The 13,494-nt window shown below is 51.6% G+C and overlaps 1 protein-coding gene across 1 annotated transcript; it reads right to left on the bottom strand.

The window, feature by feature from the left end:
* Positions 1–483: 483 nt before the first annotated feature.
* Positions 484–7,960, bottom strand: NOCT (nocturnin; the record flags this gene model as incomplete). Its single annotated transcript, XM_080343426.1, has 3 exons — positions 484–1,319; positions 2,372–2,641; positions 7,783–7,960. The coding sequence occupies 3 exons, from the start codon at positions 7,958–7,960 to the stop codon at positions 484–486; spliced, it is 1,284 nt and encodes a 427-aa protein (XP_080199552.1).
* Positions 7,961–13,494: the final 5,534 nt, after the last annotated feature.

Raw genomic sequence — 13,494 nt, 5'->3', positions numbered from 1 at the left:
ATTATGCTTCCTGTGTATTGCAACAGAAAAACATTTAAGATAATCTCACTGAGGAGTCAAGCCTCTTTCCCTTTGGTACTTGCACAAGCTTAACATGAAATGAATAAAATTAGCATGCTGTCAGAGCAAGTTGTTTTACAAACACACATGTTTTGATTTAAGTACTAAGTCCTCCACATTCATAGGAGGATTTAATCTTTAGACATGGGAGTTAGTAAAAGGATAAAGCTCATTTGCCTTCTGGTTTGCAAACCCTGACATGGCAAGAACACCCCGAGGAGAACACTGACACCTTTCTTCCTCCCTTGGAGGCTCCAGATTAACAAGCACTGAATGGCAAGTGTAATTCTGAACAAGTGCCCAAAATAATGTTTAGTCAACAGTACTTCCTCACCCTTCAACAGCTTCCAGCTTCAAAAGTTTTGTCTAAAACAACATAGTGGTGAGTTAAGACACTGCAATACCAGGTGGCATTCCAACACACTACAGCAGTCTGTCGGGGTCTGGATTAAAACTAAAGTCACACACCAGAGAGAGGTGATCGGAAGGGTAATTGAACGACGGCAGCCTGTTGGGCCCAATTTGCTCCTCAGTCAGCAAGCCTAGGGCTGAGTTCACATTCAAGGCGTGCTGGGAATACCAGATATAATCCAGCGTGTGCCGGCACTCTCCCGAGGGCCGGATCTTCCAGGTGGTGTACGGGGGCTCTGACTGCCCGTCGGGGCTCAGCAGCTTGTACGCGCTGTTTAAGTTGAGGCTGGAGTTGGAAAATTCCCTGTAGACCTCCTCAGTTGGCTCCGCGTTGAAGTCCCCGCAGATGATCAGAGGGATCTTGGCGCCTTGGGTAATGTTCTTCAGGTTCTGGAGAAGATCGCAGCCTTGAGCAGACCGAAACCTCTCCCAGCCAGTGCGAGCTTTCAGGTGAGTGACAGCAATGCAGAACAGTCTTCCAGTTTCATGGCACTTCAGCGTCTGAGCGATGGCCACCTGGTTGGTCTTCAGCTTCATGGCGGTCAGCCGGATGTTGGCGCTGTTGATGAGCTCAAAGCGGTCCTTGAGGAAAAACAAGGCGCAGCCATCTGGCCCATTGTTCTGCTCCACATCCAGACACGGGGACCACGGCTTCGGGAAGAACGTGCACTGATAGCCCAGTCGGCTGAGGAGAGGCTCAAAGGTGTCGAAGTAGTGGTCAACTTCTTGCAGGCATAAGATATCAGGCTTGTACGCCAGGATTTCCTCCAGGATGAGGCACTTCCTCTCTTCCCATTTCAGAGCTTCCATGGGGCACTGAACAAAGTTGTCTTTACCCTCTCCAAGAGCTGAAATTAGCAGGGAGGGGGGAGGAAAAGAAAAAGTTACCAATAGCTAAAACAGACTGTTTTCCTGCAGGTTTTGCAGAGGCCAGAGGCGAGGCACTGCTCTCGGGAGCCAGCGCAAGAGCCGGCAGCCTTTCACAGCAACAGAACTTGTAATGGAAAGTGAGCCAAGGCTTTTGCGACTCCTTGTTTTCTCTGTAAAACATGTGCACACCAGTTTACATGCAGGTGATGGGTTTTGCAGGAGTAGCTTCTGACTTTAAAGGTGCCAGGCTTGTCAATGGGTTTGAGAACCCCTTCTCAAAACAGTGAAGTCTCTCTAAGTTCCCCTTAGAGGCACAAGCTAGATTAAAGACATCTTCCTCCTCTTCCTGCAACCCACTACACCGTGGTGTTTCCACATGTGGCTGCCACAGCTTAAGGCTAAGAAAAAAACCGCAGTGCTATAGGAGTGACTTAACTGCACAGTGTTAAGTCAGTCCCTCTGGGGAGGATTTCCCACCCCTAAAGATTTTAAGATCAGGCTGTTGCATAAGTCAAAGCCCAGCCTTGACCTTAAGAATGAGAAAACAATCAGTTAAAATTATTTTGAAGAATTAAGAATTCCCATAACAGATGCGAATCCCTGAATAGCTCACCAATACGCTAATGAGAAAACTGTAGAGAACCTTTACAAAGAAAAAACTTTCAGAAGGATGAGTCTTTTCTGGAGGTTAACAACTATCTAAAATTGATGGGTCACAGCTTTGTGACCACACTGTGTTCAGGTAAGACAGGCATTCAGAGCTGCCTCTGGCTTCACAGATGCAAAGAGAGACCTTTTCTTCCTTCCTGCAGAACAGAAGGCAAGCCACTATTTCTTATTTTCAAGTGCGAAAATCTCCCTTCCCTGGCACTCAGTCAGTTGTGCTTCAGGTAATTCACCTCCCTCCCTTTGCCAGTCCCAGGCACGCCTAACTACATAGACACATCTGTATAGACAATTCTGCATTTGAAGGATTTTGTTGCTGCCTTTGATCTCAAGGTTAAACCCCAGGCTTACAGGCAACTCCTACCTTGGGCAAGGATGTTCCACTGCATGACCCGAATGGGGCGGTGGTTACTGGCAGCATTTTTCTTCAGGTCCACAAAGTCCCTCTGAAACCGGGGTGGCCGTTTCTGCAGAACAATCTGACATTCCTCCAGCAAATCCTTGGGATCAATGGGATCCAGCCGGGCCGAGTCCAGCTGCTCCAGGCAGTGCTGGTGCTGGGACACGGTGCTGCTGCTCAGCGTCTTGGCAAGTGCGCTGTAGAGCCGGCTGGTACTGTTTCCCATGGAACACACTGGAAAGGAAAAGCTGGCATTAGAGATGTCCACTGTGACTCTTCCCACCGCTCGGGTGCCTCATGGACAACCTTGCTACAGCACCAGCAATTTGTGGTTTATGCAGGAGCCTGTTCCTGAACCCGAGGTAAAAGAAGGATGCAGAGACAGGGTTAGTCCTGTCCACAGTCTCATCATGTAATATTCCTACACATCTCTGCAGCAAGTCCTTGGCCTGGCTGTGCACGCCACAAGATCTCTTCCACCACCACTAACACTTCCTCTGGAGGGAAAGTTTTGCTCTGAAGTGCCACCCTTACCACAAAGCATGGCAAGGACTTGAAGGGAGGCTGTGTTAGCACTTCTCCAGGCCCAGCGCTCTGCCCCGGCAGCGTGCCTGGAGGCTCGACTTCCCTTCAAATACGGGCAGGAAGAGCAGTGCTTGCACTGCAGCAACTTGTCAGTGCTGCCTCTTGTGCAAGAGTTTCGTTGTTGTGTCAATTTACGGCACTTTGCAAAGGTAGTCTTCACAGAATCACGCAATGTTAGGGATTGGAAGGGACCTCAAAAGATCATCCAGTCCAATACCCCTGCCAGAGCAGGAACACCCAGATGAGGTTACACAGGAAGGTGTCCAGGCGGGTTTTGAATGTCTCCAGAGAAGGAGACTCCACAGCCCCCCTGGGCAGCCTGTTCCAGTGTCTGTCACCCTCACTGAGAAGAAGTTTCTTCTCAAATTTAAGTGGAACCTCCTGTGTTGCAGTTTGTACCCATTGCTCCTTGTCCTATCATTGGTTGTCACCGAGAAGAGCCTGGCTCCATTCTCATGACACTCACCCTTTATGTATTTATAAACATTAATGAGGTCACCCCTCAGTCTCCTCCAAACTAAAGAGACCCAGCTCCCTCAGCCTTTCCTCATAAGGGAGATGCTCCACTCCCTTAATCATCTTCGTTGCCCTGCGCTGGACTCTCTCCAGCAGTTCCCTGTCCTTCTGGAACTGAAGGGCCCAGAACTGGACACAATATTGCAGATGTGGTCTCACCAGGGCAGAATAGAAGGGAAGGAATCTTTGAGCAAAAGAACTTCTGTGTGGCATTGCATTGGCCCATACTGGTTTTTAAGTAAGTTTATTTGTATCTTTGAGTTACTTAAGAATGGAAGAGACTTGTCATCTTGTGCTCGTATCTTGCAGTAGGTGCGAGGTGCTTCCCAGCACTCTTGTGTGTTCAGCCTTTGCTAGCTTGAACTGTAGCATTACCAATCATAAGAGCTGGTGACAGACCTAGGATAGTGACAGACCTGGCTAAAGTGGATGGAGGAGGATGGATGCCCTAAAAGTTCAATAAGCATACCTAGAAGGAGTAAAAGAGAAAAGAAAGACCCTGCAGCAGGAATCTCATATCACTGTCTTTAGGAAAAGAGGTACTTTTAAAGACACTAAAAACCAGTTGGTTTCAGATGTATAAGCCAGTGGAATACTGCCTCTGAACAATTCTAAGTCACAAATTGGCAATGTAAATTGGATGTAGGACATCTCTTCCCACCTCCACCCCCATATCCATCCTTTTAGTTAAAATACCAGGAGTTCCTTGAACCGAGATGTGAGCTTGGGCTCACAAGCACGAATGTCTTCCTAAGCAAACTGTGTTTCATGCGTTTCAGTTTCTGCAGTCTTTCTTGGTTTACAATTTTAGTCAAGAAGCCAAGTGCAGCTGAAGTAAAAGAAATGCCATTCAGTAGTGAGGGAAATGGGCACAAACATGAAATCCCTAAGCCGGACCCTGACACAGTCATGAGGGGTTGGGAAGCAGGAACGAAAGCACGCTCTGTGCTGGTTACAGACGGGTCCAGGTTACACACTACCAGAGCTGCCAGGCAGCCATGCAGAAACTCAGAGAAATCAATAGAGCTTTTAATGAAAGCTCCACAGGGAGCTCCTCACCTATTTTTGGGGTAGGTACAACTCACAGTTAAGTGCTGCAACTGGGGAGAAGTACACAGTGCTTTCTGCTCCCTCAGGGGTGCTGTCAGCAGCTCAGAGCCCTAAGCCCTACACAGCTCTGGCCCCCCAAAAAAAACCACCCCCCCTCTCATGCTTCCCTCCTGGCACAGCACGCGCCAGGCAGTGGGAAGCCCACGCAGAGGCAATGCCTTCTGCACAGACCCTGCCGTGCCATGGATGAACGTGGCTCATGCAGGGCCCTCCAAATGAATGAACAGGGAGTTATTCTGCTCCAAGAAACCACTGGCAAGAGCCTAAGTTGCTCATTGCTTGACCTGAGTCAGGGAGAGCATCGAAAGGGACCAGGTAGCGGCAGGGAGAAGCTGGGTGCAATGCATCTGGAGCAAAAGACTACCCTAAAGCTCTGAGCAGCTTACATCTGCTACAGTAGGACAAAGTCTAAGTTCAGTCATGCACCTGCCAAGCTGAAAAAAAAAAGCCAGAGCATTGTCCAAATCTCCTCGCCCCTGGGGTGATGTGGTATCCAGCTCTTTATGGGGAGACAGGCGTAGCCTAACCTGCAAGGGATGTACTACAGCTCAGCCGCAACACAGGTCTGACAGCTTTTAAACTCATTAAATGTCTCAGGAATGAAGAAGAGCTTCTGTCTCTTGAGAAGCCAGGGAAAGCTGGGTGAAAGCCTGTGCTGCAAATCAAATGCTTTCAGGCTGGTGGCAGGTGGCTTGGGAGCCCTTGGCTGAAGGGAGACTCCTGCAGGAAGACTCCAGCTTAAGTTGACCAATGAACTGCACAATTTTTTTTCCCCCCAAAGTGCTGAAACCATCATAGCACAGACTGGATTATTTTGTAGAACAGGGGCCAGACCAGCGACCTGAACATTGAAACTCCAAACAAAATCTGTTTAGTATTTTTGCAGTGCTTAACATGTGCAGTGAGATAAGGCAGTGAGACAAGTCCAAGGTCACCGTTCCAGGATCCTTACAGTCGGAGTTAAATGACCTGTGACTTGCTGGGATAACATCTGCTGCCAGTGCTGTGACACAGCGGTGCTGATGTACGCAGAACAAGCGGTCTCCTGAGCACGCACTTCAGCAGCGGATGGTGAACACGGACATGATTCACTTGGTGTGATGTTGCAATAGGGAACGCCAGCTCACCAATTACTACTCAAGATACTTAAAATAAAAAAACCTTCCTCTCAGCAAGGGTGGTGCCTCAGCACAGTAAGGACAGGGGAGGAATTTAAACTGTTCCCTAACCTTCAGGAGAACACAGTGCAAAGTTCAAGGTTTCTTCTGTCATCCAGTCATAGCAGAGAGGAGACAAACTTGTAGTGTATCAGTCAACAAGCAGTCACAGACTTTGTTTTAAAGACTTTGCTTCAAAGATGAGGGCTGCAGCATGCAGGCAGACCAGGGGGCTTGCAGAGCGGTATCAGGGCCATGGCCCTTACCTTTTGGGTAAGGTGGGCAGCATTCTGGTTCACCTTCCTTTCATCTCCTGCCTCCCAGCACTGCTTTTGACTGAAAGCCCGCACCTTGTTCACCGTGGGGATTTCTCTGCCAGGTGAATGGCTCCACCACACCTGCAGCCCGGTCTGTAGTTCCATCAGCCCCCATGGCCGAGGAGGCTGGCAGTGGCAGGAGGCGACCTCCCTGCAACACCAGTTCTAGGAGAAACTTGGCAGAGAACACGCCCACGTGACAAATTCTGCACTACAGGGTATCATACTACATGTACAGCCTTGTTTGGGCCAGCAACGGGATTACAGCCCCGGGACACCCGCATTCAAAGCAGCGGTTGCTGCTGCTTAGAGTTTGAGTCCTGATTTCGGCATCTAGGCCAGCCTTACGCACAGGGGAGTCGGGACCTCATATAGGGAATTTCAGAGAGCTCGTCACAGCAAAGGAGGTGCTGCCTAGTCAACAGGCAACACCAGAAAGAGGGAGCCTCAAATCCTGCCCAGAATAAGACACAGAATCAATACCCGGCACAAGCTCTGGAAACCCTTTTCCTCATGAGCGCTCAAACCATGAGCTCGACTCTGCCAGCAGACGGCTCTCAGACACATATGCTCCTCTTCACTGGAGCTCCATAAAGCTTCAATCAATCCTGTAGTTTATCATTTTGGCCTTCCTTGAATAGGAGAAGTTCTAAGCACCCTAACACAGCCTCACCCATAGACCCCTTCTGTAACAGCACCAACACTTTACCCCAACTGAGGACCAGAAGGAGGATTTCCTGCATGCCAGGTAAGTAATACAGCCCCAGATATATCCCACCAGCAGCAGCCTGCCCAGCTTTGACCAGGAGCCTCTCCTCTGGGTATGCATTTTCAGCCACAGTCAGAGTCAAGCTGCTTGTTGACAGACATGGCTTAAGGCTGCATCTGAACTGCAGGGGCCCGGCTGGTGCGTCACAGGTCAGCGGGCAGAGGGAAGGGAGCGCGGTGCATGCCAAGGCGTTGTCCTCACATGGACTCCAGGCACAGCATGCATCCAAGGACGTGTGGGACCTCAAATGCTTTCCAAGTCTCATTTCGGGGAATTAGAATGGGGCAAAATCACTGATACCCAACGATATAGGCAAAGAGGAACCTGATAGTTTTGCATCATCACCTTTGCCTGCCTGAAGGTAAAGCTGGGCTTTTCCCATACACTGTTTCTAGCAGAAAACAAACAAACAAATAAACCAAACAAAACAAACACTGCGTGTCCAGTACATCCTGTACAAAGCACAACACTGGAAGAGAACGGTTCAAGTAGCCAGCACTACACTTTTGATAGTGGGAAAAACACGCTGACCCATTCAGACATCTAGAGAGTTACCCCATGTGTATGCGGTTTTATTCCACGCAGCCAGCCAGCCTGCACCGGGGTGCAGAGCGTTCCCTGTCGCCCAGCCAGGGCTGGCACGGAGGGGAGGGAAGCTGCCCTCGCCGAAACCCTGCGGCAGCAAGGGCAGGGTGCCTGGCAGAGCCTCTCGTAAGCGCCAGCACTTCGGGTCGTTTTGTCGCTGGATGTCACCCGCTCGCACTTAGAGAGCAAAAGCCCCGGTACACGCAGCACTGCGGGGTGATGTGGATGAGAAACCAGATGCCTCCGCCCTGACTGCGGCCCGGAGCGAGCGTTCCCGGAGCCTCAAGGCTGTGACCCGGCCCGGCACCCCCGTGCCCCAGTCCCCCCAGTACCCACCTGTGCGGGGCAGCGCCCCCGGGGCGGGCGGGCCCCCCGCTGCTGCTGCCCGCGGGGCGGCGGGGCCGAGGGGCGGCGGGGCGGCGCGGGACCGCGGCGGCAGGAGAGAAGCCGAGGTGGGGGCGCAGCAGAGGGCGGGCAGCGCCGAGCACAGGCAGCGAGCGGGGCTCTGGTACATGCTCCCGGCGGGGCGGGCGGAGCAGGACGGGACGTGTCGGATCGATATGCGGCTCCCACGCCCGCGCCGCGGCGGCGCTTATAGACGCGGCGGCGGCCCGCGCGGCCGGTACATCCGGCACCTACCACCTGCACCCGGGGGGGAACGATGCACCGCGGCCGCTGCCGCCCGCACCGAGCTGGGCCGCGGGCACTGGCGGAGCGTCGCCTCCCGCGGTCTCTCCGCGCCTGGCGCTGCCGTGGGCTGGGGGCGCTGCGCCGGGGGCCGCGAATTCATTCTCCTCTTTCCTCCCCCGCGGCCGTGGAGTGGTCTCGCCCGATGGAGGTTTTCCGCTGTGACGTCAGAGAGGGGAGAGTTCTGTTCCCACGGACGTCACAGTACGGGGGCGGTGGACCTGTGGTCTCCCCCCGCCACCCACCCACCCACCCGCCGGGTGGTTCTGGGTGGCTGAGCCGTGGCCATGTGAGCCACTGGGGACACGGAGTGGGGTTCCCCCACGCGTGGGGCGGCCGCTCAGCGCGCCGTTGTATAAGGCGGGAGCGCAGCGTTGCATCAGGCGGGAGCGGCGTGGGCTGCGCGCCTCCAGCGTGGAGCCCTCGCACCCCTCTCTCCACGTCGGCCGTCGCCGCGCAAGGGAAGGGCGTTCCCCCGAAGTGACTGTCCTACGTGTAGCAGCATTCTGCATGGGAGCCTGTGAAGCGCTGGGTGTGGGGCGATGGGGGAGTGACTCTTTATAATGGAGATCTGGCCCCCGAAGCGGGGGTCTGGGGATCCCTCGGCCTGATACCCGCTCCTTGCCTCCTCCTGCGCCAGCCGAGGGGCTCCGGGGCCTCCCGTGGGGCGGGGGGGCAGAGGGGAGCTGGGTTTCCTCTGCGTAAATTCAGGCAGGGACCGTAGCTGGTCAGAACAGGCTCGGTGTGGGCTCTCCTTGTGAAAACATGACTTTTTCTGAAACGTTGCATATTTTATGTGTTTGACAAAATAGAGGTCGCTCATGGGTGGTGGATGAGTTCTGTGAGAGATGCTGCTCTGGGAGCTAGACCAGGCAGGCAGAACGGTGTTAGACCCGGGTCTGCTTAAAAACTCGTGTGCTCAGCCCTCTTGTCCGCAGACTTTCCCTGCCCAGGAGGACTGGCAGCGAGGCACAACAGCTGCTCTCTGAATTTTGGTGTTTCAATACCACTGCCAGGGTGTTTCCAGCTTGCTGCCTGCTCGGCACAGGGCAGCTACAGCCTGTGGAGACGAGAGGCAAGACAGAGGAGTTTTTTCAGCGCAGGACAAACACCGGCTGGGCTCCACTGCCAAGCTGAAGTCAAGTTTTGGAGCGGAACCTTGCTTTTTTTCTTTGTGCCATCAGGATGAATTAGCTGCAGGCTGCTGTTGTGGGTGATGTGCAACCCCTTTCTAAGCTGCCAGCAAGAGGATTTCACAGCCCCTCAGAGCTCCCAGAAAGATTTTTGTTGGGCACACAGGCAGGCACACCTGGGGTACATGGGAAAGGAAGTCATCACATCTCTGGGGACTAAACTGGCCTTCTGGAGCAAATGCTGCGTGTCATCAGAAAGACAGGACTCATCTTTTCCATTGGGTCAGTGCTCCGATGTGATGAGAGCTCTGACTTTCTAGGATAACATTGGTGCTTATCCGTCCTAAGCATAACAGCTTACCCTGCTTTCCCCAGCAATGGAAGGTGATTCCGTCTTGCCTTGGTTCTGGGAGATGTCAAGAGCAGTTGATCGTTGCCCTTCTTCTAGCAGCTTTTTAATCTACTTGAACATTGACTGTCATGGGCCCCTTGGTCTTTTTTTTTTTTTTCTCTAGAATAAAGAAACTTCCTTCCTTCAGATCATGTCTTCTAAATCTCTTTTTCCTATTGCTCTCTTCTTGAGCTTCTCCCTGCCTGCCCCAGCCCAGAATCGAGGTGCCTGTGATGGGCGCAGAACTGGCAGAGCCTGGAGTGGTGCATTGCTTCTCTGCTGCATCCTGCATGCAGCCTTCCTGGTGACTCAGCCCACTGCCAATTTGCCCTTGTCCCTTTTTCAGCTGTGCTCTGTCACTGTTCCAGTCACAGACCCTGGTATTCACCAGATCGTTCCCTGTTGCATTCCTACTGGAATGGCTCCGATTTTCATAGCACAAGGGTTCCCACGGTAACTCTTTCCTCACCTTTTCAAGGCAGGCACGTTATCTTTCTTCCGACACCTGGGACCACACTTCTTGCCTGGATTTTGGAAGGTGCTTGCCAGGGGTTCAGAGATGTCATGCCTGGGCGTGGCACTGGGGGATGTCCAGGTTATCCCTGCAGTGCTCCAGGGTGACAATGGGGGGGGTCTTGGGGTGATCGCGGGAGGGTCCCACGGTGACAATGCGGGGGGGTCTTGTGGTGACCCCGGGTGACACAAGATGGGTCTCTGGGTGCCCCTAGGGTGAAACTCGGGAGGGGTCTCTTTCCTTGCTTTGCTTCCCTATTTTGGATTTTTCTGTGTCTCCCTCTCACTCCTATAACTTATTTTTGGTGCCCTGTACCATTTTGATGCTTTGAACCCTCTTGGCTCTGATTGATTTCAGTTAGGAGCCACCCTGATTTCATCCCTGAAGGGTTGTGCTACTCTGTTTTTCTTGTCTTTAGTTTCATCTCTCTGTCTGTCTTTCCTATTTGTCTTCATTCGTCATTTCCTTTTTGATTGTCAAAGCATAGATGATGGTAGTCTCACAGGCCCTCTGCTGACACTGTTGTTCTCTCTACACTGCTTTTCTGTTAAAAAAAGAGAGTACGTTGGAACATGTACAAAGCTGCTAGTTTCAAAGGCGGGTCCTAGAGTTAGGTGCTTAAATTTACACCTGGCCATGTGTAGGCTCATCTGCCCCTCCCTAAGCAAAATGTTTGATACTCTAATGATTAAATGATTTTAAATGAAGATAACTAAAGAATGGGAAAGATAATTAAACAATGTTTTAAGGCAAGTAGTTAGTACCCTACTAACTTCTTGAGTTTTGTTTTCTGTGAAATGAAGCAGTCATGCTGCCTGCCCTTGACAGAGACCTGCCAGCACAGGGGAGAACCGTGGAGGGAAGGGCTGGAGCTTGGCTTCCTCTGCTTTCAGACACACTGACCACCCCTTGCCGATCTCTCAACTCTGATTCATATCTGCTCTGCTTTAAATCTGCATGGGAGAGACAGGGGCTTGGTTGCCGCACAGAACGGTGAGCCCTGGTTCCTTTCTAACCAGACTCAGTGCCTGACTGGGCTCGTCTACTCTCGAGCCTGGGCTTCCTTGGCAGAAGGGCAAACTTGTGACTGAGAGCTTATTTCCATGCCAGTCGTGCGTGATGCTCTGTAACCAGCTTATTTTTCCCCCTTTCTAGAAGGGCAGACACTTCTGTAAGGAAAGACTGGTTGGTGATCCAAGTACTCCATGAGCTAGCCTACCAGTCCTGCCATTTCTGCTGTGATTTGGCAAAGAATAGGGGATAGGTAACTCGGGTTTTGTTGCATTATCTGCCACAATACCACTGACAGATGCCAAAATGATGGACTTGGTGACAGGGAAGCTGCTTTGCTGACTTTCCAGTCCTCCTCAGGAGGCGAGGCAGCTGGGCCCACTTCTGAGCTCTGTGTCCTCAGCTCCTCTTGAGTGGCCACTGACATGTGGGTGCTTCCGAGCCTGGTGGCTCTTCATTCTGCTTCTCCTGCCCTATGGGAAAACCCTTTGTCCCCAGAGGTGACTGCTTGTCCTCCCTGCTGCTGCTCCCACCTCCTGCTCCAGCAGGTTTCATGGAGCCTCCTGGCTGTTCGCTGTCCAGAGAGCTCAGCGGTCATTAAGTAACTAATGACTGGAAGGTATGATATGTTTATTATTCAGTTTATTACCATAATGACTCAAGGAGCTGGGTGTAGGCCAAGCCACCTCATGTGATCACTGAGGAGTAGGACGAAGAGAAGGTTTCCTGCTCCCCGCTGTACTGAATGTGCTTTTCTGTGCTGGTTTGGGTGTTGTCTTTCCTAAGCTGTGTGTGGCTGAGCCAGTGTGACAATAATGAAGGTGGTTTTGAAAGAAATAAAAGTTACTGTTGATGCATGAAGCTGTTTTCCACACCTATTGCATTGTCCTCGGGATTTGGGAAGAATGGTGATTTAGCTCCAAAATATGAATCAGTGTTTGGCTGACGTCTCTAGGGATGATTCAAAAGTCCTAATAGCCTGCCATGGAATATAAAATCCTGCTGAAAATACACAAAAGGTGCAATTAATTTTAGGAACATGTGATTCAGCTTTCCAAAGAAACTTCTCTCTTTTCTCTGCCCCAGCTGTCACATGCACATCTGGCTGATGTTTCCATTAGCTGGCAAAAGTGAGCAAGGGGAGAGAAGGTGTCCAGGCCACAGCCTGCATAGACTGTGGGAGATGCTTTTTTTCTTAACCTTTTGACTTGTTCTTAGCCCAGAGATGCTGAAGTTTCCAACATCCTGATTAGTGGACAGACTGTTAATCCTTTTCCAATGCTGTGGAAATCCCGGGCCCAGTGGAACTATGCTATCTATTAAAGATACATGTATGGCTAACATTTTTCCAGCATGTAGTAAAACCAGTGATTTCCACAAACTCTACTTCCTCAGGATTAGTACTGAGGTGAGGATAATGATCCTTCCACCTTGGTCAGGCAGCTCCTCCCGCATGTCAGGAAGGAGACTGTGCTGTGTTTGGTGCTGCTGTCCTAACACTGTCAGTGCTTTCATCTTGAAAAAGCATGATCTGAAAGGAAACACTTCTTGTTCATATGATCCTGTGGGGGGTGGACAGTAATCACTGAAATATCACAAACTGTGGATTAACAGCAAAAGAACCTGTGGCAGTTTGTCTCTGCGCAGTGCGGGCGTCTGTGAGGGCAGTGGTTTCTGACTTCATGGTGCACACGCATCCCAGCACCTTCTTGTTTCTCCTGTGACCGAAGCCATTGCCAGCACTGCTGGCTGCTTTCCTGTGCGGTCCCTTGTACCCCTGGGATGCCCGTTTGCTCTGCCACATCCCCAGGAGCCCTTCACGTCCGCACCATTGCCCTGCTGTGGGCATCCACCTCCTTCAGCAATGAGCCTGGGAGTGCCGGCGCACACCCAGCCAAGCTCACCAGCTCTCCCCTCCATGCCTCACCATGGTCTTGGGCACCTGGGCAGCAGCTGCAAGCCAGGACTTGGTGGCAGATGTGGGGATGTCAGTGGGTTGGAGGGAGACTGTTCCTAAACAGGTTCATCTGAGGTAGCAGCAGGGCAGAGGATGGATGTTTAAAACAGGCAGTATTGCCATAGATGGGTGAGATAGCTTTCCAAATCACTCAGCTCTGATTTCTCAAGTGGTTCAGTGACTAAAGCATCTCAGAAAAGTGGAGTTTTGCTGCTTTAAACCAATATCTGTCACCCTGAGAAATGAGTAGCAATAAGCCTGGGCAGCAGATGGTAAAGTCTTCCACATACCTAAAGAGGAGAGAGGGAATGACAGTGACATTTCTGACATCTTGTTAAATAAACACACATCATGT

This window comes from Nesoenas mayeri (assembly GCF_963082525.1).
Source record: "Nesoenas mayeri genome assembly, chromosome: 4".
Classification (NCBI taxonomy): Eukaryota; Metazoa; Chordata; class Aves; order Columbiformes; family Columbidae; genus Nesoenas; species Nesoenas mayeri.
The sequence above is the reverse complement of the archived record's forward strand: the minus strand, read 5'-3'. Positions and strand labels throughout refer to the sequence as shown.